Below are 25,139 nucleotides of genomic sequence, written 5' to 3' on the forward strand. Positions count from 1 at the left end.
TGATATTCTGGTAAAACGAAAGTAAATTACATGTGAAAAAGTAAAATAAATATCATATGAACAAGCAAAAACACATGTAGGAGGAAGACACCATGTAAAAAAAAAGAAAAAACAAATCAAAACAAAACAAAATGACAACAAAAGCTACACGGAAAACTAAAGACTCAGGAATATGAGCCCCACCTAAACAACTGCAGATGAACTTCAGTCCCCTGGAAAGGTATACAAATAAAAAAATGCGATAATAAAAGATTGTGCTAAATTAAATGATGGGAAATATATCAATTGTTATTATAAAAGTTAGAAGAGAATCTTTATTAATTTGAAAATCGCAAACGTCGTTTTTACAGCCAAGGTTTGGTGTAGATTGCAAAATTTCAAACTACGAAAACAGAAATATAACGAGATACCAGGACTGCGACCTAACAACACAAAACACCTGATAGTTTATATCAGTCTTCAGAAATAGACAAGTGTTCAAACTATGTATTCGAACAAAAAAATCAAATTGAATAAAAGAAAGAAATGTGGGAATACATGTACATGATTTGCATATCTACATTGGTCAAACACGTAAATATACAAATGCAAGAAAAAGACCCCTGAGTCATGCATGCGTTCAACAAAGCTACGTTACATATTCTCTGAAGAAAGAAAAATTGTTTATTTCCATTCAAATCAATTATGGAGCCCCATAAACTGTTTTGATTCTATTAGATAAATTCACCAACATTATAAAATTAGACCCATGAGAATCAAGATATTAATTTCTGATAGAGGAGGTCATTAATAAACCCATCTATGAATATTGACCAATATAACATACAAATAAGTGAAATAGTCTCGTCTTTCACTTATGGTCTTTTGACAGAACAATTATTTAGCGAGCAGATTTTTTTTTCAGTACAAATGAAATCAACGGTTTAAAGATCTGTGTCCACTAAGCACTACATCGCTAGGTGTGAAATAGGAACAAAAGAAATTTAAGGTATACTTCAACTTAACGGCAAACACGAAAGAAAAAAATGTCGTGACAATATGGTAAGCTATATAAAAAGGTTCGCTTAATTTTTTTTTAAATATTGTGTTAGATGATAAATTTGAATTAACTCGAATGTACGCAACTAGACAGAACACAAGAACAGCAGTAAACAATCATTATTCAATGAAAGACAAATATGACCTTTGCCAAAAGAAAAAAAAAAAAAAACAACAAAAAGACAGAAGAACAAAAGAACAGTCCACAGAAACAAAACCCGAAACATTAAGCATCAGCAACCTCGCCAAAAACCGAGAGAATTCCGATGATAAATTTGAAAGCGATAGTACAAAACAATTTAAAAGACACCAAGGGAGATAATCTTAACACTTGGGCCAAATTATTGCTTCATTGGTCGTAATGAATAAAAGAAGATACGCGATATGTGTAAATGATATCTGGAGAACAATAGACACTACCCCTTTTTTCTCTTTTTCATTTGCCTAACAACAAGACAAAATAAAAGCAGTCAACAAAGCAGTTGATACCCACAAGTACAAGAGGGTCGTAATGGGGGTACCTTCTTGACGAATAACGGTAAAAAATCATGCCAAATGACGATAACGGTAATTTTTGGTGCATGACGATAAAATTTACACTTTTTTTAGACGATAAAAAATCCACTGATTTTGACGAATCACGTTAAATTTTTTCCAAAAATAACGGTAACGATAATTATTTTAGACCTCTGACGAATCACAATAAGGATATTTTGACGAATCACGGTAAGGATATTTTTACGAATCACGGTAAAATTTAAGGATGAAATTTGAAAAAAATAGGCAGGACAGGAGTTTTGAGTAGAAAAAGGCAGGATGAGCAAGAAGGCAAAAAAAAAAAAAGGCAGGATAACAATTTATGTAAAAAAAGTCAGGATAAACTAATAAAATAAAATGCAGGACCGAATAGAGTGAAAAATAAAAAGGCAGGACAGAGATTTAAACTTAAAATAAATGCAGGACCAAATTTTTCATCCTAGCCCCCCCCCCCCCCCCCCCCCCCCATAAAAAATCAAATGGTAGCTCCCTTAATTACATGCAATTGTGCACGAATTACAACAGCTACAATCTTTTCTGATTCGACCGTAAAAATAGTTTATATTCAATATGCTTTTTTTGTAAATCGCTCATTTAGATTTGTTTTGATAAAACTTGGTTTTAATGATATATTGCAGAATGTTCAGGAGTGAATGATCGTCCATTTAATTTACATGTCAAACATTATTAGAAAAAAATTTGAATCTTGCGATTTATTTCATCATCAAAGTGTCTAGGTATTGGTTGATTAAATATCTGTATCTGCAGTGAGGCACGAGTAGGGGTATTGTTGATGAATTAATTCCCAAAAGTTTCTCGTCGATTTTATACGTGTTTGAATTCATATCAACATTTAAAGTCATCATTTTACGTAATGTGTAAAAACTTGTGTTTTTTTTTTTGTAATTGTATGTGAATAGCTTCCATATAAAAACCCTTCCGGGGCCCAGGTCTTAATAAAAAGTTGTCTTTTTTTCAGTTTATAGTGAATGCCATTACTGTTTTTGTTTTCCCATTGGAAACATCATTGATAAACTATCATGTTCTAGTGACTTTATTACTTTCGATTTTAAATGAAAATGTTGCTTGACTCATTTGAATGATGATTTAAAATAGATTGGAAGTTTCACTGATGATTGAAGTAGCAACATCTAATTGCGGATCCAAGTGTGTGTGGGATTCTAAGGGTCTGATCCCCTTTTCTTCGAATATGATTTAATCATTTACAAATTAATCAAAATTAAGGCTGAATCATCCAACGAAATTCATCCATTTTATGTAGACCAATGAATTGATTTTTAAGCATAGTGCCGGACTGTACAGTAAAAGATACAGTGTCAATGGTGTATTTTTGATACATTTTAAAGCGTAGGATTTACGTAAGATATAGCAATGAGATTGAAAACTATTGGCAACTACTTTTTTTTAAAACAAAAAAATATTTGTTTATTCCAGCTATTTATTATTATGACACAATTCGACATGTAACGGCATTCTTGATTTGATGACGTCTGCCGTCAATTCTAAGACTGACGGTCGGAGTCATTGGCAACAAAAATGCGCAATTGCAGTCGATGCTTCCGGGATATTTGAGATGTCACAATTTGGTTTTCAACATTTAAAGAGAATTGTATTCCAATATGAATAACGATACTTTATTCTAGGACTGCCACTATTACTTTGAATTTGACGGTCGCAAAAATCCGTTTTATTGTTATTGAATTTATTTCTTTTAACCCAACGAGAAAGACCAGATGTTGACCCATTTGCTATTACACAATTACAAACATCACATCGTAATTCAGAACAAAATACTTAGAATGATATCATAGCTATTGTTGACAGATAACGTGCGGAATTAAGGAACGTATAATCGAGCGACCCTCCGCAGAAATAGTAATTATGTAGTAATTGTCATTCAAACAGCATGATTATGCATGAAAACAGATGTTAAAGATTGATTTTTCTTCTCTTATGTCTTTCACGTACTGGAAGATATTGTCAGTTGTTGCTTGTTTAATGAAGGCTTAAATTGAACAAAAGAAGATTTAATTTTATTTTTTATCTCGAAGTACCAGTTGTCGTTGTGTAATGTTATGACTTCTACAAACAGCTTGAGCATGCTGGGTAAACGTCATCAACCTTTTTATCATAAAGTTATTAAAAATATGTCGCAAGTACTATAAAGTCTAAAATAAAAAAAAACCACAGTCTTCAAAAACAAAAACAGCATGATACTATTAAAATTAATAATCCGATTGAAGATTATCCGATTTGAAAATAACAATATTTATATCAAGGATGTTCGCTCCTCTGTTTTAAAATAACACGCTTTTTAAAAGACTATTATAAATTGATAGTTAAGAAATACCGGTACTTAAAAAGCTGAAAAAAAACGATAGGTTCGTGTCCTTGTTTTTGAGATATAATCATTTAAAAATTTGGCGGGGAATGATTCTCTCTAGACTTTTCATTAATTTAACGTTGGATCTTTTTTTCTCTCAAAAACTATGAAAAAATAACAAGGATTTTATAAGATTTTCAAAAGTGGCCTTTTAAACTATATGTAATAAAATTATAAAAGGAAAAGTAGTGGGTATTTTTAATTGGCACTACGTGGATAAAACTAGAGGATTTCGAGTATCTGTAAAAAAGTAAAAAAACAAGAGTAGTAATAACATCCTTAAAAAGTTACAAAATAAAGAACTACAAATGTACTTTGGTACAATAATATAAAAAAAAAGTCCCGTGTCCATAAATACAAGCAGCATAATCATACGATTGAAACTTCACAATTAGATTTAAGATCGACATATTTGCAGTTAATGTGTTCGTCAATATAACGTATTCGAGGAGTTCACAATGTGTTCGTCAATCTAACGTATTGGAGGAGTACAAAATGTGTTCGTCAGTCTAACGTATTGGATGAGTACACAATGTGTTAGTCAATCTAACGTATTGGAGGGGTACACAATGTGTTAGTCAATCTAACTATTGGAGGAGTACACAATGTGTTAGTCAATCTAACGTATTGGAGGGGTACACAATGTGTTAGTCAGTCTAACGTATTGGAGGAGTACACAATGCGTTAGTCAGTCTAACGTATTGGAGGAGTACACAATGTGTTAGTCAATCTAACGTATTGGAGGAGTACACAATGTGTTAATCTAACGTATTGGAGGGGTACACAATGTGTTAGTCAATCTAACGTATTGGAGGAGTACACAATGTGTTAGTCAATCTAACGTATTGGAGGAGTACACAATGTGTTAGTCAATCTAACGTATTGGAGGGGTACACAATGTGTTAGTCAATCTAACGTATTGGAGGAGGACACAATGTGTTAGTCAATCTAACGTATTGGAGGAGGACACAATGTGTTAGTCAGTCTAACGTATTGGAGGGGTACACAATGTGTTAGTCAGTCTAACGTATTGGAGGAGTACACAATGTGTTAGTCAGTCTAACGTATTGGAGGAGTACACAATGTGTTAGTCAATCTAACGTATTGGAGGAGTACACAATGTGTTAATCTAACGTATTGGAGGGGTACACAATGTGTTAGTCAATCTAACGTATTGGAGGGGTACACAATGTGTTAGTCAATCTAACGTATTGGAGGAGTACACAATGTGTTAGTCAATCTAACGTATTGGAGGGGTACACAATGTGTTAATCAATCTAACGTATTGGAGGAGTACACAATGTGTTAGTCAATCTAACGCATTGGAGGAGTACACAATGTGTTAGTCAATCTAACGTATTGGAGGGGTACACGATGTGTTAGTCAATCTAACGTATTGGAGGGGTACACAATTTGTTAGTCAATCTAACGTATTGGAGGAGGACACAATGTGTTAGTCAGTCTAACGTATTGGAGGGATACACAATGTGTTAGTCAGTCTAACGTATTGGAGGAGTACACAATGTGTAAGTCAGTCTAACGTATTGGAGGGGTACACAATGTGTTAGTCAGCCTAACGTATTGGAGGAGTACACAATGTGTAAGTCAATCTAACGTATTGGAGGAGTACACAATGTGTTAGTCAGTCTAACGTATTGGAGGGGTACACAATGTGTTAGTCAGTCTAACGTATTGGAGGGGTACACAATGTGTTAGTCAGTCTAACGTATTGGAGGAGTACACAATGTGTTAGTCAGTCTAACGTATTGGAGGAGTACACAATGTGTTAGTCAGTCTAACGTATTGGAGGGATACACTTTTGAAAATATTAACCATACTGATTTATATTTTGAATTTGTTTGATTGGTACAAACAGCATAATTATACCATTGAAACTAAACAATCAAACTAAATATTGACCAGGAATATAATGTTGTTCTATCAGTCACTCGATCTATTAAGGGGACAACCTACTGTGATGACTTGTCTTTGATTATGTTTGTTAAATGTATTCCCAATTTGTGTAGATTCGGAACAATTGAGGATGGTCTGGATGGGGTTTACAGAATAGAGAAAAGTGGTCCAGAAAATATAGATTAGAGAAAAATAGGCCCAAAAATAAAGAATAGAGAATACTAAGGTGCAAAAATTATAGGGAAAATTTGCTTAAAAAATTAAGGAATACAGAACTGAAGGACCCCACCCTAAACTTCATTAAGAGCTTGACATCTGTCCATTGCTGACAACTCTGTGTTGTCCTTTATATGTCTTTTTTTTGTTGGTGGATTGGTGTTTAACTTACGTAATCACCGCACCTTTTTGCAATAATATATGCCCTGTGATAAAAAAATAACCCTTAAAAAAACTCACTTTTCCTGTTTTCATTCTTCCAAACTATAACTATATAACCCCCGAAGGGTTGACATTGGTAAAAAAATATTTCTACCTAGGGTTTTTGCGATTCAGCAGTTGAACAAAATGCTAAAAAGGTGCGTTCGTTTCACTGTTCGGGATGTCTAAATACGCAGCAACGTCCGGTCAGAATTCGGGATGTCTAAATACGCAGCAATGCACGGTCAGAATTCGGGATGTATAATTACACAACCAAGTTCAGTCAGAATTCGGGATGTATTAATACGCAGCCACGTCCAGTCAGAATTGTCATTTAAAATTCAGCGCCTTGTATAGGGAGAGTCCAACGCTCTTCCCACGCTAAGGAACATTCGTAAAAAAACTGTTTAAAGGGTACGTAAGAGATCTGCTGCAATGCAACATTTCTGCTTGTCAAACATAGCCCTTTTTTCAACGGCAGTCAACTTTGTTTGGTCTTTTTCTCAGTCGACCCACTTTGCAGAAACTACATACTGTGGATTTTTTTATTTTGCGTGGGTACCGATTTTCTTAGATTAACGAAACATTGTATTTTCGTGAATATTCGATGTCGTTATTTAATAAAAGTCTGCATACACGCATACAGAAATTGTGTATTTCGTCGAACATCTTACTTCGTGGTTCACCTGTACCCACCCTGTACTCTACGAGTAATCATGAATCCACAGTATTGTTTTATATAATAGTTATGTTTTTCGTCCTGAGAGTGCCATAATATAATTGCTACGTTAAGCAAACAAACATCAATCAATAAATCATGTATTGAATTCACGACAATATTAAGAAGTGATTTAAATAGCAGGTTGTAAAATATTTAACCGTTCAGTCTATATCTTTAAAAAGATTAAATTCCGACCATTAAATACAAATAAACCATCGCTTCTTTTATGTTGCTATTGAAACTGTCAATTTAAAAACTCAAACCATCATTTAATTTGTTCATATTTGTGTTAAATGATAATTGATATTGCAAAGTAGTTGATAAGACTTGCCGCCCATTTAATACCCTAAATGTCGTTTAAGGTCAAAGATATCAGTTTTAAAGGGATACATTTTGACTTTTACAATGTATTTGAAAGAAGGTTTTAAATTGATCCGAATTGATGTGGAAATTAAACTTGAAGCAAGTTTGATTTTATCTGTCATACACTGCACATTGACGTATAAATTTCTGTTTGAATTGATTAATTACATAGACTTGTACCTCATCTTGAATATTACATATTCGAATTGGTTACGCTGGCAACCAATGATAACTTATAAAGAGGAGACAGCAAACAAACACCAAGAATAAACGTAGAGATTTAAAATATTCTGTCGTTACAATAAGCACATATATATGCTTTGGATCTGTTAGCATTTCAATATGCATAGTAACCAATGTTGACGGTACCAATCTGTTTGGCACTAGATAGACATTTCGATAATTAATGTATTTTCAGTGATGCTCGAGGCCAAAATATTGAAAATCAAAAACCTTTATATAAAAAGTATCTTCTGCCTCTCATTTGAAGAGGTGATAAAACCAAAAAAACCAAAAAGTACCCGAAAGTATAACCAAGTCCGGACAAGTAATCAGAGCTTTGCAAGAGGGAGATATATTGAATTTCCTTATTTCGAAATGATTTTCAAAATTATAAGAGCAAATTTCAATCAATCGTAATTAGTGATGCTCAAATAATATAAAATGCAACTAGCAGATTTGAGGCATCGTTTGCAAGTGTTTGATTTGGACGTTAAATTTTACTATTCCATTTAAATGCTATTGCTGGTGTAATTGTCAATATTCAAGTTTAACTATAACCTATTCATCGTGATCATTGAATCGATCGTAGACATTTTCATACAGATATATTTGCCCTATACATTCCAAACCACAGCGACAGTAAATCGTCAAGCCTTCATTCGGAATGTTTCTTTTAATCAGAACTTGAAAGTCGTTGATTCAATAGTTGTGACAATATTCCTCGAGAAATAATTAAGGTCAGAGTATTGTTAAACACAATCTTTCTATTAATTAGAACCTGTCAGATTGACGGATGTACAATACATATAAATGACCCCACTAATAGCTGCCGTCAGCTGTGATTGCAATCAAAAGTTTGCTAAGGGACCGTCTCAAAATGTCACTTTTGATATATTTTGTTGACCTTCTCCTGTGTTTTGACTGGCCCCTGCTAAACTAAAAACCTGTCATTAAGGAATCGTTTACATAGAGATATCTTGTAAACAAGTTTCAAGTGTGTTAACCGTATATGGACATTTTTTTTTATAAACACGTTAGAAAGAACCGACCAAGAAATGAATTTTGTTATGTATCATCGTCATATTTACTCAGATAATTTCCATTTCCCCTTATGCTCTCTTTAAACAGGGACTCAATTTGCAATACCAGATCCAGATCACAAAGTGTATTAAACAAACAACTTTTCTCTATTTTTTGATTAATACATGTAGCTATTTTATTTCTATAACATGAATCTGTCATCTGTAAAGATATGAAATACCACCAAAAATAATCTCGTATGAAAATGATAGTCTATGTTTAAGAAACTATAAATAAATATTCGAAGATACACCGTGTTTAAAAAAGCAAACGAAGAAAGTTTATCACATAACTAGAGATCAACATCAGTATTTTCAACCCTCAACAATCTGTTTCAGACGAGCATGTATCAATTGTAAAATTGAAGTGATGGAAAAAGGGGACCTCTAGGCTTAACTGGTAGATATTTAGGGTGCTTTAACGTAGATTCTCACCCCAGATCCCTCTTCTTGGTCCGCTCATGTATTTTCAACCCTCAGCAATCTGTTCAGACGAGTATCTATCAATTGTAAAATTGAAGTGATGGAAAAAGGGGACCTCTAGGCTTAACTGGTAGATATTTAGGGTGCTTTAACGTAGATTCTCACCCCAGACCCCTCTTCTTGGTCCGCTCATGTATTTTCAACCCTCAGCAATCTGTTCAGACGAGTAACTATCAATTGTAAAATTGAAGTGATGGAAAAAGGGGACCTCCAGGCTTAACTTGTAGATATTTAGGGGGCTTTAACGTAGATTCTCACCCCAGACCCCTCTTCTTGGTCCGCTCATGTATTTGCACTTAACGATTAAACAAGGTTCTACTGGATACATGTACGTATAAAAATAGTTGTGGTGCATACGTTAATGGTACAACAAAATGTCACATAAAGGGAGTGCAGTCTGCTTATATTAGTCTTTAATCGGGCAATGAACTTTTAATGGTCTACCCTATCGACACATTCGATCTCGCTTAATTAGGATTCGATGCGATTCCCTCGGACTTTTTCTTGGTTAGTATACTTTTAAAAAAAATTGCCCCTCAATAAAAAATAAAAACCGACATCATTTTGCAATGAGTTTTATTACAAGTGCATTTTGATATGTGAACATAAATGATCATATTACTTCATTTTATGACCGCATATCAGACTGAATGTAATTCAGTTTTGTTGACATACACCATCGAAGCATGTGTCTAGAAATCAATTTAATTATCAGCAAGACCTGTAGCAGTTGCTGACATGTTAACTCTATATGAAAAGAAAGCAATTGTCCCATGTCACGAGATTCTCGAATTTTTATCGCAGTCATAAAAACAAGATACATATCGATAAGTTTTATTTTGAGAATGCAATGCAATCACGTTACATAATCTATTCAAATAATAGTCCTTTTTAGCCACGTAATCGAATAAAAACGGACCACTAGTTATACTAAAAGAAATGAAAATGCGTAATAGTACAGTTAAATTATTACGTAGTATTTGATTATTGCGACCCCATTAAAATATATCTTGCAATTATAACAAAAGAAAAAAAAAAGAGCAGATATTCTAGAGCGACCTAAATATTTTTTGCAAGTACACAAAATGTATGGACGAAAACAAATGTTCCGGAACTGTATTTGATATTTGATTAAAGCATTGAGTCTGATTGAGGATTCCTTTTCATAATGTTTATCCGTCTGCCTTAACTTTTTGGAATCACTTCTCTCAATACACCTTATCGCTATTTGTCCGCCATTACTGGACATCACAAAGGTTCCCGTAAAATTTTGACGTCACAATACAAAATATCTGACGCCACAATGGAAAAGTGATTGTTGTATGACGTCAAAAGTTCAAGCGGGACAGATTCTCGGGTCAGCCGGGAATAGCGATAAGGTGTATATTATATTTACTCTCCAATGCATGAACACTGTTGGTGGAATGGTAGTTTTAACTTCCTGGATATATGTTGCTCTTCTAAGTACCTCCTACACACGCAAAATTCATAAATCCAAGTTAAAGGAATAGAAACAGAAAACCTTGCAATCGTAAGTCCAAATAATTGTCCATTTCGTTCGTAAGATGGTCAATATAAAATAAGGAGATAGTCTTAGATTAATGATTTTTGTATTACTTGTTATAGGCTTTAAACTGACTTTCAGTATCTAAGACTACTCTCAAATCTATACTTTGTGTCTTTAGTTTTTTGTTAGTTGTTTTTGTGCTTTTCATTGATGAGATAAGGCCTTTTCAACTGATTTTTACAGTTTGTTCTTATGTTGTGCTGTTACACCACTGTCCAAGGTTATAGAAGGGTAAGTCGCACGCAAACATGTTAAACCCCGCCTTAATCTGTATGTACCTGACTCAAGTCAGAAGCATGTGATTGAGTGGTAGTCAATGGTTACTGTCTATCATATTTGTTTTTAGTGTATTGCTTTGTACAGTTTGTTCTTGTTTTGTTCTGTTGTACCACTGTCAAAAGTCAGGAGCCTGTAATTCAGTAGCTGTCGTTTGTTGCTGTATGTCATATAGGGGCTAGGATGAAAAATTTTGTCTCCTGCCTTTTTTTTAAATTGTAATCTCTGTCCTGTCTTTTTATTTTTCACTCTATTCGGTCCTGCCTTTTTTTTAAAGTTTATCCTGACATTTTTTACATAAATTGTCATCCTGACTTTTTTTTGCAAGTGTCTCATCCTGCTTTTTTTTTACTCAAAACTCCTGTCCTGCCTTTTTTTCAAATTTGATCCTAGCCCCCCCCCCCCCCCCCTTAAAAATTAAATGGTAGCTCCCTAAGTAAACTGATACCGTATACACAATCAGTTCTTTTAAATTTCCTTGAAAACGCTTTGTATTTATGATAGTGTCATTAATTTGAATGACGTCATGACATAGATCGACGTCTTTTTAAAAAGCTAATCTGTTAAAAAAAAATCTTCAAAGATCCCACGTTTATTAATAGGTACTCCAGCTGCGGGTCGACGTCTTTAAATCTAATCTGTTATAAAAAAACTCTTCAAAGATCCCACGCTTATACGTTGGTACTCGAGCTGCGAGTTTCGTCTACAAAAGACTCACTAAAGAATTATTACCCATATTTGTTTTTAGGATGTTACTTCTGCTCTTTGCACATGGTCTAGTTAAAAATTCATACAACGCACTCAATTGACGAAGTGGTGAATCTGATGGGATAATTGATTACATATAAATATAATCTAGCATTTCCCTCGCAATTTCTTTTTTTAAGAATGGGAGGAGAATTTTTTTTACCCCTTCCCCAGGTTTAATCATACTTCTAGTGCACATTAGGTCAGCCCCGGTTTTTGGCGTCTTTTTATCGTTTTTTTTCAGTTTTTGCCATGGCCTTGTCAGCTTTTCCTCGACTTATGAGTTTGAATATCCGTTTTTGTATATTCTGCCTCTCTTTTAAAACAGACTGCAGCATCAAATACGTGCATGAATGATTGAGTGTGTACTTTTACTTAACATTAGTAATATTAATATAATTGTTGAGTTAATAAAGCTAAATTGACCAGTATTAATGTTTGTAATGATCTAATATAACGTCAATAATGTAAACTCCAAAACGACTGCTCTTAATGGAATTCGAATTTTCAAAAGCACTAAAGATATCTGTTTACTACTAAAAACTACATTTATTTCATTTGTCTGTACGAATACTCTGATTTTTATTTAATTATTATGATCAAAGCCGTTTGCTATTATAGTTTTATATACAATTTCAGAAGCAGACTCGAAAGTTGGACGCGATCTATCGAAATGAATCAGAGCTCGGTTATAAATCCATGTTAACAGTGTGTTATTTTCGTGCAAGATTGCTGATTGATAGGGAAGGAAATTAAAACAGAAAGTTCAATATTGATTTAATAACTTGTAAATTTGACAAAGAGACTGTTTGCTTAACGGAAAAGAATTACATGTATGTACTTGCATATAAATTTAGAATTTTGACCTTTTCGGCTTCTATAAATATTAGAGACATCTTTTTCACCTTTGCAATATATATCTAGCTATTTCAGTTATTTTGTTATTAAAATGCCTACAGCAACAAACATATTTGTGTCATAAATTTGATACTGAAATTTTTGATTTGAGAAATATTTCTCTAAATTTTAGAAAAATAAAAAGAAAGACAGTATACCGATGTTCAAGATAGTCTCACGAGAGTTCTCACGAGACTTTTGTATTCATTTGGGCACTCAATTTCAAATTTCCTAATTCTCTTATTGCATAAAAGCACAACATTTAACCATCTTTGTTTTTCTATAATTTGATTTTTTAAAAACATTTTGTAGTAAAGAAAACTCTATTTACGAAAACGTCTCATAATCATCATAAAATTTCCGCATACCACAATACAATGTTACCCGAATAATTCAGGCCCTCTCCGTAATCGATCTCTCCTATTTTCAATGTTGCTATCGAAGACATCGGAATATTAAGACCGTATGATACGGACATATCATCCTTAAAGTACTGAAAGCAACGACATAATACATTAAATTAACAAAGATATAAGTAACATAACAAGAACGGTTTTCATAAACACCTTGGTATGTCTATCAAATCTCACGGGATTACACAAATGAACGTAAGAGTCTCACGAGAGCATATTAAAGAATAAGAATGACGTTACATTAGTAATATACTAATACTAAACGTCAAGGAGTAATTTTGTTAGCAAATTAAGTTAAGTAAAAGGTTGTGCTGTTGAAATTTGCGGTCTCATAAGTAGTCTTCAGATTCATGTCTTTGCAAACTGGCTTGCATTTTTAACATAGATAAAATTCAGTAAAGAATTATCAGAACGACAATTCAATTTAAGAAGGTGTAATATTCCTTTGCTTTTGGGAAATTAGTATTTGCATGAGTTTAAGCTATATTTCCGGAAATACCACACAACCATTGTTGGAATTCCACTTCAATTCCATTTTTATGTTTGATATAATTTGTTTAATCAAATGTTTTCAAGTTTATCATTGTTCTCTATATGTCTTATTTTAACGCATACGAAAATTGGTGGATGCATATTAATAAATTTTCACTTCAACGCATGCATTCATATTTTTTCGTCAAAGAATTTCAACTTGATACTTTTGTGTGACAATCTTGGACTCCATACAAATATATTATTGATTGTCTTTATAAAAAAAGTCTGAGTTAAAGATTATGCTGCCCCATTAATATATGAATTAAACGATTAAAGAGCTCACGGTTATACTACGAACTGAAACTGTTCGTTTTCACGAATATACGAGGTAGTCTGACAGTAGTGATGGGCGGAATAGTTACCATAACAGTAGTGATGGCCGGAATAGTTACCCTGACAGTAGTGATGGGCGGAATAGTTACCCTGACAGTAGTGATGGGCGGAATAGTTACCCTGACAGTAGTGATGGCCGGAATAGTTACCATGACAGTAGTGATGGGCGGAATAGTTACCCTGACAGTAGTGATGGCCGGAATAGTTACCCTGACAGTAGTGATTGGCGGAATAGTAACCCTGATAGTAGTGATGGCCGGAATAGTTACCCTGACAGTAGTTATGGGCGGAATAGTTACCCTGACAGTAGTGATGGGCGGAATAGTTACCCTGACAGTAGTGATGGCCGGAATAGTTACCCTGACAGTAGTGATGGCCGGAATAGTTACCGTGACAGTAACGATTGGCGGAATAGTTACCCTGATAGTAGTGATTGGCGGAATAGTTACCCTGACAGTAGTGATGGCCGGAATAGTTACCCTGACAGTAGTGATGGGCGGAATAGTTAATCTTGGACTCCATACAAATATATTATTGATTTTCTTTATAAAAAAAGTTTGAGTTAAAGATTATGCTGCCCCATTAATATATGCATTAATAGATTAAAGAACTCACGGTTATACTACGAACTGAAACTGTTCGTTTTCACGAATATACGAGGTAGTCTGACAGTAGTGATGGGCGGAATAGTTACCATGACAGTAGTTATGGCCGGAATAGTTACCCTGACAGTAGTGATGGGCGGAATAGTTACCCTGACAGTAGTGAATGCCGGACTAGTTACCCTGACAGTAGTGATGGCCGGAATAGTTACCCTGACAGTAGTGATGGCCGGAATAGTTACCCTGACAGTAGTAATGGCCGGAATAGTTACCCTGACAGTAGTGATGGGCGTAATAGTTACCCTGACAGTACTGATGGCCGGTATAGTTACCCTGACAGTAGTGATGGCCGGAATATTTACCCCGACAGTAGTGATTAGCGGAATAGTTACCCTGACAGTAGTGATGGCCGGAATAGTTACCCTGACAGTAGTGATGGCCGGAATAGTTAACTGACAGTAGTGATGGCCGGAATAGTTAACTGACAGTAGTGATGGCCGGAATAGTATCACTGACAGTAGTGATGGGCGGAATAGTTAACTGACAGTTGTGATGGCCGGAATAGTTACCCTGACAGTATTGATGGCCGGAATAGTTAACTGACAGTAGTGATGGCCGGAATAGTTACCCTGACAGTAGTGATGGCCGAAATAGTTAACTGACAGTATTGATGGCCGGAATAGTTACCCTGACAGTAGTGATGGCCGGAATAGTTAACTGACAGTAGTGATGGCCGGAATAGTTAACTGACAGTAGTGATGGCCGGAATAGTATCACTGACAGTAGTGATGGGCGGAATAGTTAACTGACAGTTGTGATGGCCGGAATAGTTACCCTGACAGTATTGATGGCCGGAATAGTTAACTGACAGTAGTGATGGCCGGAATAGTTACCCTGACAGTAGTGATGGCCGAAATAGTTAACTGACAGTATTGATGGCCGGAATAGTTACCCTGACAGTAATGATGGGCGGAATAGTTACCCTGACAGTAGTGATTGGCAGAATAGTTACCCTGACAGTAGTGATGGCCGGAATAGTTAACTGACAGTAGTAATGGCCGGAATAGTTAACTGACAGTAGTGATGGCCGGAATAGTTACCCTGACAGTAGCGATGGCTGGAATAGTTAACTGACAGTAGTGATGGCCGGAATAGTTAACTGACAGTAGTGATGGCCGGAATAGTTACCCTGACAGTAGTGATGGCCGGAATAGTTAACTGACAGTAGTGATGGCCGGAATAGTTACCCCGACAGTAGTGATTGGTGGAATAGGTTCCCTGACAGTAGTGATGGCTGGAATAGGTACCCTGACAGTAGCTATATAGTGATGGCCGGAATATTTTCCCTGACGGGAGAGTAGCAAACATATATTTATGTTTTCAGATATAGATATTACCGAGAGAGAACACGAATAAGAGTACAACATATTGACGTTCCTATGGATAATTAAACATTCAGTGGTATACATATACGTCTATTAATTATCCTATTGTAGGTAACATCTTATAAATTGATGAATTTACAACAAAGATTTTTTAAACAGACTTTTCTGTCTTATAGCCAAGGGTTTCGTTTTGAAACATTAAGATATACTTGTTCTTATAGGGAGAAAAATCGAAGCACACGATATCTACACTGTAGTTGCAATAAGACTATAACATACCTCCATACTGGATGTTAATTTCTTCTAACACGTGCTTTACCATTTTATCTTTCCTTTCTCGTCGAATCTCGTACTTATCGAAACAGAAATCTTTTGACTCGACTTCATTTTGAACTGCATCAATTACGAGGTTACAAAATCCATAAAAGATTTCAGTTTTACCGAAGTTTTCACTGATAGATTTTAATCTCTTCCATTTATATTTTTCAAACAATTTCGCAATGACCTTTGACATTGAATTGAATGTAGCATGAATTCGTATAAGTGTCGGTGCATATCTTTTTTTGTCAGCTAAGCCATGGTTAAATCCACCAGGGGAGACAATTGGAACATTCCATCTAGGTGCATATCTGACGACATTATTGACAGCGTAGTCATAAACAGGTCCTATAAAGAAATGACAACCTTTGTCCATTCTTCGAATAGCCGCTACAAGGGCATCGGTATCACTTGCATTAGAATTAACAAACGAAACATTTAGCACAAGATTGCGCGAAAAGCGCATCTGAACTTTTTCATGTGCAATCTCAATGCCTATTTGGATTTTTTCCAGAGCGAAAAGTCTTGTAACTGGAAACTTAGGGGCAAACACAGTTATGTTTACACTTCTTGCATCTGCATACACAGTGTTGTTTAGAACACAAATAAAAACTGCTAGAACCACGAAAATATTCCTCGATATCATATCCATTGGAAAGTGATGCACAATTAAAACATGGTGACAAAAACACAAGCTTTAATGTCAAGTTCACAAATCAAATTTGCTTTAAAAAGTATAACTTCCATGTCACTAATTTTCAAAGCAGATGTTATTGATGAAAATCAGAATTTAAAACATTTCCCAGACCATTTTCATTACGACGGGCGAGTAACCATTATTGGGCATTACTTTGTTCAACTGTTATATATGTTACTAAAAGTACTTGAATTATTTTATCAAATCTGTAATATCTTTAATTGTTACGGAAGTTGCATACTTAAGATTATCAGTAGGAATTTAAAAATTTAATTGATTCGACTCATGTGCTGGCTTTTGACAGCTCCTATTTCAATAATAGCTATATTTAGAATAACTGTATTTATTCTAGTTTTATGTGTCAAAAGCATATAACCTATTCACACCAATTGTGGTAAATCTTATATGAAATTAAAAAAAATAGGGAAATGGATATTCTTATATCATCTTAAAGATTTCCTCATCAAATGAATGAGTGCTTCCTCCTTTAAATACTACATTAACTGGGAAAGAGTTACTAAATAATCCTATGAATGTACAAATGTGGTAATATGCATTAAAAGTAAAATACACATGACTAGCTTTGGCTTGCCGGTACAAGATCATTTGTCAAAGTACTGTTACACAGTAGAATGTATTGCGGGTTAATTAAAAGCACCCAAAAGCTGACAATGTGGTCACTAAAAAGGACTCAGTTTACTAACTCCCTGACGTCGGTAAATGTCGCAATTTTACGGCAAACATTTATATCTAGTGTATTCAATAAAAGCTTAATGAATAAAATAACTTTAATTCCTAATCACAAAAGACCTAGTTATACACACTTTAACAAAGAAAAATATTAATAATAATAATAATATGCGGCATTACATGCTGATATTTACACTGATTTTTTCAGTATTAACGAATATTTATTATCGCTTTATACATCACTATTCTAGAACAAATCGGTTTATCGTATCGACGCTGAGGGGGACAGAGAGTTGGAAATGAGACTGTAAATGTTTGTAAAAAATACTGTGTTTCAATTTTAAAAGATAGATAATTATATTATACTGAATGTTAAAAATATACATTTTATTCATAAATAACAGTATTTCAAAAAGCCAGTTTTTATTGATAAATAATGAGGGTTACAATCCTCTCTTATATCATTTTTTAATAAGTTTTGAGTTATTTAAAAAAAAAAAGACCTCGAGCATCATTGAAGAGACATTTGTTGTCTTCATTTTTTTTTTATAAGCATTGGAATTTCAAATACTTTGGCATCGGGCACGACTGAAGCGACATCTATTGTCGAAATGCGAATCTTGTGCAGAAACAATAGTACTGTTAATGTTATTATCAATGTTTCGTATGAACTAATGAAAACGGCAGAACAAAAATCATTTTTTTAAATAAATAAGATAAAAAATGGATGAGAGGGTAACGATCTTCTTCTTTCTCATCCTCTCAGCTATGTGTTATTTGTGAGAGGGTAACAATCTTTTTCTTTCTCATCCTCTTAGCTATGTGTTATTTGTGAGAGGGTAACAATCTTCTTTCTCATTCTCTTAGTATATGTTCTTTGTGAGAGGGTAACAATCTTCTTTCTCATCCTCTTACAGTGTAGATATGTGCTATTTGTGAGAGGGTAACAATCTTCTTTATCATCCTCTTAGCTATGTGTTACTTGTGAGAGGGTAACAATCTTCTTTCTCATTCTCTCAGCTATGTGTTATTTGTGAGAGGGTAACAATCTTCTTCTTTCTCATCCTCTTAGCTATGTGTTATTTGTGAGAGGGTAACAATCTTCTTTCTTATCCTCTTACAGTGTAGCTATGTGCTATTTGTGAAAGATAACAATCTTCTTTCTCATCCTCTTAGCTATGTGTTATTTGTGAGAGGGTAACAATCTTCTTTTCATTCTCTTAGCTATGTGTTATTTATGGGAAGGTAACAATCGTCTTCTTTCTCATCCTCTTAGCTATGTGTTATTTGTGAGAGGGTAACAATCCTCTTACTCATCCTCTTACAATGTAGCTATGTGTTATTTGTGAGAGGGTAACAATCTTCTTTCTCATCCTCTTAGCTATGTGTTATTTGTGAGAGGGTAACAATCTTCTTCTTTCTCATCCTCTTAGCTATGTGTTATTTGTGAGAGGGTTACAATCTTCTTTCTCATCCTCTTACAGTGTAGCTATGTGCTATTTGTGAGAGGGTAACAATCTTTTTTTCATTCTCTTAGCTATGTGTTATTTATGGGAAGGTTACAATCGTCTTCTTTCTCATCCTCTTAGCTATGTGTTATTTGTGAGAGGGTAACAATCCTCTTACTCATCCTCTTACAATGTAGCTATGTGTTATTTGTGAGAGGGTAACAATCTTCTTTCTCATCCTCTTAGCTATGTGTTACTTGTGAGAGGGTAACAATCTTCTTCTTTCTCATCCTCTTAGCTATGTGTTATTTGTGAGAGGGTTACAATCTTCTTTCTCATCCTCTTACAGTGTAGCTATGTGCTATTTGTGAGAGGGTAACAATCTTTTTTTCTCATCCTCTTAGCCATGTGTTATTTGTGAGAGGGTAACAATCTTCTTTCTCATTCTCTTAGCTATGCGTTATTTATTGGAGGGTAACAATCGTCTTCTTTCTCATCCTCTTAGCTATGTGTTATTTGTGAGAGGGTAACAATCTTCTTACTCATCCTCTTACAATGTAGCTATGTGTTATTTGTGAAAGGGTAACGATTTTCTTTCTCATCCTCTTAGCTATGTGTTATTTGTGAGAGGGTAACAATCTTCTTTCTAATCCTCTTAGCTATGTGTTATTAATGAGACGGTAACAATCGTCTTCTATCTCATCCTCTTAGCTATGTGTTATTAATTAGACGGTAACAATCGTCTTCTATCTCATCCTCTTAGCTATGTGTTATTTATGAGAGGGTAACAATCTTCTTTCCCACCCTCTAAGCTATGTGTTATTTGTGAGAGGGTAACAATCTTCTTTTTCATCCTCTTAGCTCTGTGTTATTTGTGAGAGGGTAACAATCTTCTTTCTCATCCTCTTAGCTATGTGTTATATGTGAGAGAGTAACAATCTTTTTTCTCATCCTCCTAGCTATGTGTTATTTATGAGAGTGTAACAATCTTCATCCTCTCATCCTCTTAGCTATGTATTATTTGTGAGAGGGTACAATCTTCTTTCTCATCCTCTTAGCTATGTGTTATTTGTGAGAGGTTAACAAACTTCTTTCTCATCCTCTTAGCTATGTGTAATTTGTGAGAGGGTAACAATCTTCTTTCTCATCCTCTTAGCTATATGTTATTTGTGAGAGGGTAACAATCTCCATCCTTTTAGCTCTGTGTTATTTGTGAGAGGGTAACGATCTTCTTTCTCATCCTCTTAGCTATGTGTTATTTGTGAGAGGGTACCAATCTTCTTTCTCATCCTCTAATCTATGTGTTATTCATGAGAGGGTAACAATCTTCTTTCTCTTAGCTATGTGTTATTTGCATCCTACCTACATCTGATTTATTTTCAGCCTGAATTTAAGATGATAACATTGAAAATTCAAAGGCAAGTACACTGCACTGAATATCCCCGGGATCCAAGTGATATAGGCACAACAAGTATTTTTAAGGCATGTGCCTGGTAAATGATTAGAGAAGAATTATTTAAAATGAGAATTGAAGCATCCATTTTAATTTCGACTTTTTCATAAAACATTAATAAGAGAGTTCCTAGAATCAACATAGTGGCTGGTTCAACTAGATTTACGACATGTCTTACTGTGGTGAGTACTGTGACAGGAACTAGCGAAAAAAACCTTTTCTTCGATTATACTTTTATTCAAGTTACAACTTCTTTCATTATTTAACAAATAATATATATATAAGCGTGTACTTACATAAAAAAAACAATAATGTGAAATCTTTGTGTTTGCTATGTGGGCCATTAATTATATTTTAGCTGTTGTAAAATTTGTTTTTTTTCAAATGATCAAACAGGTTTTTAAGTCACCCTTTAATTACGTGTCCCATTATTCGATTGGTAGTCAATGACCAGTAGGTAAATATAAAAGGTAAAAGTGAGTTCATGATACACCTAGCAAACACGCAAACTTACTTTATTGTTTTATTTAAGTTTGTAAAAGTATTTCAAAATTTGATTTTTATAGATGCAAGCCCCACACAGTAAACATGAGCAAAACTCATCAACCCCAGCTCCACACATTGTACAGTAAAAATAAACCAAACTCATCAAACCAAGCCCCATACATTGTACAGTAAACTCATCCAACCAAGCCCCACACATTGTACAGTAAACTCATCAAACCAAGCCCCACACATTGTACAGTAAACTCATCGAACCAAGCCCCACACATTGTACAGTAAACTCATCAAACCTAGCCCCACACATTGTACAGTACACTCATCAAACCAAGCCTCACACATTGTACAGTAAACTCATCAAACCTAGCCCAACACATTGTACACTAGACTCATCAAACCAAGCCCCACACATTGTACAGTAAACTCATCAAACCTAGCCACACACATTGTACAGTAAACTCATCCAACCAAGCCCCACACATTGTACAGTAAACTCATCCAACAAAGCCCCACACATTGTACAGTAAACTCATCCAACCAAGCCCCACACATTGTACAGTAAACTCATCCAACCAAGCCCCACACATTGTACAGTAAACTCATCCAACCAAGCCCCACACATTGTACAGTAAACTCATCCAACCAAGCCCCACACATTGTACAGTAAACTCATCAAACCAAGCCCCACACATTGTACAGTAAACTCATCCAACCAAGCACCACACATTGTACAGTAAACTCATCAAACCTAGCCCCACATATTGTACAGTAAACTCATCCAACCAAGCCCCACACATTGTACAATAAACTCATCCAAACAAGCCCCACACATTGTACAGTAAACTCATCAAACCAAGCCCCACACATTGTACAGTAAACTCATCCAACTAAGCCCCACACATTTTACAGTAAACGTATCAAACCTAACCCCACACATTGTACAGTAAACTCATCAAACCAAGCCCCACATTGTACAGTAAACTCATCAAACCAAGCCCCACACATTGTACAGTAAACTCATCCAACTAAGTCCCACACATATTACAGTAAACGTATCAAACCTAACCCCACACATTGTACAGTAAACTCATCAAACCAAGCCCCACATTGTACAGTAAACTCATCAGATCAAGCCCCACACATTGTACAGTAAACATAAACAAAACTCATCAAATCCAGCTCCACACATTGTACAGTAAACATAAACCAAACTCATCAAACCAAGCCCCACACATTGTACAGTAAACTCATCAAACTAAGCCCGACACATTGTACAGTAAACATAAACAAAACTCATCAAACTCAGCTCCACACATTGTACAGTAAACATAAACGAAACTCATCAAACCAAGCCCACACATTGTACACTAAACCCATCCAACCAAGCCCCAAACATTGTACAGTAAACTCATCCAACCAAATACCACACATTGTACAGTAAACTCATCCAACCAAACCCCACACATTGTACAGTAAACATAAACAAAACTCATCAAACCAAGCCCCACACATTGTACAGTAAGCTCATCCAACCAAGCCCCACACATTGTTCAGTAAACTCATCCAACCAAACCCCACACCTTGTACAGTAAACATAAACAAAACTCATCAAACCAAGCCCCACACATTGTACAGTATATATAAACAAAACTCATCAAACCAAGCCCCACACATTGTACAGTAAACATAAACAAAACTCATCAAACCAAGCCCCACACATTGTACAGTAAACTCATCCAACCAAGCCCCACACATTGTACAGTAAACTTATCAAACCTATCCCCACACATTGTAGAGTAAACTCATCAAACCAAGCCCCACACATTGTACAGTAAACTCATCAAACGAAGCCCCACACATTGTACAGTAAACATAAACAAAACTCATCAAAGAAACATACTGGTAAAATTTTAAGAAAAACGTGTGGACTGAAACAAGACGGAAGTTAATCATGGAAAATGATACATATATCCAAAATTTAGAAATTCATTGGAAGGGATGAAATGTCTGGTTTCTATTTTTTTCAAGACTTCAAAAAAAGAAAACAAACTATACAAAATAATAAAAAAATAAAAACAACACTTCATAAATGTCATGCGTACGAAGAGCGTTTCTTGGTTTACCTTTAAGGAATGACTGTAATATTTTTTCTGTCTATGAAGAAATAACATAAAAAATGTGGTGCACACTGAATAACCCGCGTAGCGGTTTATTTTAAAGTGTGCACCACATTTTTTATGTTATTTCGAATAGACAGAAAAAATATTACAGTCATTTTTTATAATGTAATTCTAAATTCCATTTTAAACCGGAGTAAACCATGAAAAAATGTTGATGACGTCACGGTCATATGACAAAATTATGTCTATGAGCTGATAAACAAAACAACGTCAGCCAATCAGAAGACGCGTTACATCCAAAATTAAATTATTCATCAATAACGCTCAAAGTCAGATATTTGAAAGCCATGGATGAATAAGAAAAGAAGCAGTTAAGTAGCTATATTTACAAAGAGTTGAAGTAACCATAAGTTAACGGTTGAAACTGTGCGATATACTAAACCATGTGTGCCTTATGAAGAAAGAATATGTGACGGATGTTTCTCTGATAATAGTGAGGATGAAATTCATTTTCTTTTATAATTTTTTTTTATAATCAGCAAATAATTGTTTTATTGATTACACAAACAAACATTGTCCATCCCTTTTTTAACTTGTCCTGTCGTAGCGAAAGATATCAAAGAGCGAAAATGGTTAATGACTATGGAATATATACAAAAATTCTCTAAAAATAATCGAATTTGTTTAAATGCTACTATTAACTATGTAATATTCCATGATAAATATCATGTCATATATTGTTGATCTCTTTGTACCAGTGTAACTTTTATAATTTGTTATGCTATCATTGTGAAACTGTCAAATTGTGAGTATATGGCCCTTGATGGTCAAGAGTAGGTCAATAAAAATTTTGAATCTTGAATCTTGAATCTATACACTCTAAAATATATGCTGTAATTTCATTAAAGGTTAAAATACGTTTAACTTACCAGCAAATTTTATGTTTATCTTATCCAACACATGGCGTGTCATTCGATCCTTTGGTTCACGTAATATTTCGTATTTTTCGTAATCAACATATCTTTTATCTTTATTATTAATAACCATCTGATGTATGGATGATATAGCTAAATCACAGAAGTCAATGAATATATCATTCCGACCGAAACGGTCGCTTACTGCTTTAATTTTAGTCCATCCAAAATGTTTTAATATTCTATAGAAGAATTCTGCCATACTGTTAAACGTCGTATGAACTCGCGTCAAAGTCTGAAAACTTCTTTTCTGATTCAAACTATGAGCAAAAGCACCAGGACCGGGATGTTCCATTTTGGTGCGTAACGGGCCACCGGTGCTACTCCAAAATCGTACACAGGGCCAATAAATAAATGTACACCTTTGCTCATAAATTTGAATGCCGCAACAGGCGAATCAACGTCACTGGCGTTTGAATTGACGTATTCAACATTTATCGCATGACCTCTGAGTTTATCCGTCATCACGTGATCAATAGCTATTTCGACAGCTGGTTGAACTCTTTCAAGTGCAAAGAGACGTTTGGTTGGAATCTTAGGAGCAAACACAGTAATACTGACGTTGGCAGATAAAACGCAGACAATATGCAGAATGAAGGGAACAAATACGAGCAACATGCTGATTGTTAATGTTGATATGAATTACTTAGTATGTCAGCAATTTTCAGTATTAAAATTTATCCAAACGTCATTATGTTCGATAGAACAAATACGGGTTCAATTATATAAACAACAATCTACGAATATACGTACAACCACTTCCGAAATAATCCATCTTCATCACGTGATCTTCATTTCCAGGGGAGGGAAACTTAAAAACCAGTAACTTCAACATGTCAGAAACACCCATTTGTAAATAAATTTACTTACTACATGTAACAAAATGTACATGATGTGTATAACGACCTAGTATATTCCGGTGTTCGTAAGTGCTATTTTCCGGATGTTACGGACGTTCACGATGTTTCATGTTCTTTGTTTATACCGAAAACACTTTTATAGTACA

At 34.7% G+C, this 25,139-nt stretch overlaps 1 protein-coding gene across 2 annotated transcripts in view; it reads right to left on the reverse strand.

The window, feature by feature from the left end:
• Positions 1-24,407, reverse strand: part of LOC127721559 (atrial natriuretic peptide receptor 1-like) — a 227,239-nt gene extending 202,832 nt beyond the window's left edge. The window contains exon 1 of one of the 2 annotated variants that reach the window (XM_052228327.1): positions 24,089-24,407. In XM_052228327.1, coding sequence (XP_052084287.1) covers positions 24,089-24,335 — 247 coding nt within the window. In that variant the 5' untranslated portion in view covers positions 24,336-24,407. Of the gene's footprint in view, positions 1-16,211; positions 16,293-24,088 lie in introns of those variants that run through there. The other variant, XM_052228322.1, reaches the window with a different exon arrangement.
• Positions 24,408-25,139: the final 732 nt, after the last annotated feature.

The sequence above is a fragment of the Mytilus californianus genome, unplaced genomic scaffold (assembly GCF_021869535.1).
Source record: "Mytilus californianus isolate M0D057914Y unplaced genomic scaffold, xbMytCali1.0.p SCAF_12, whole genome shotgun sequence".
Taxonomy (NCBI): Eukaryota; Metazoa; Mollusca; class Bivalvia; order Mytilida; family Mytilidae; genus Mytilus; species Mytilus californianus.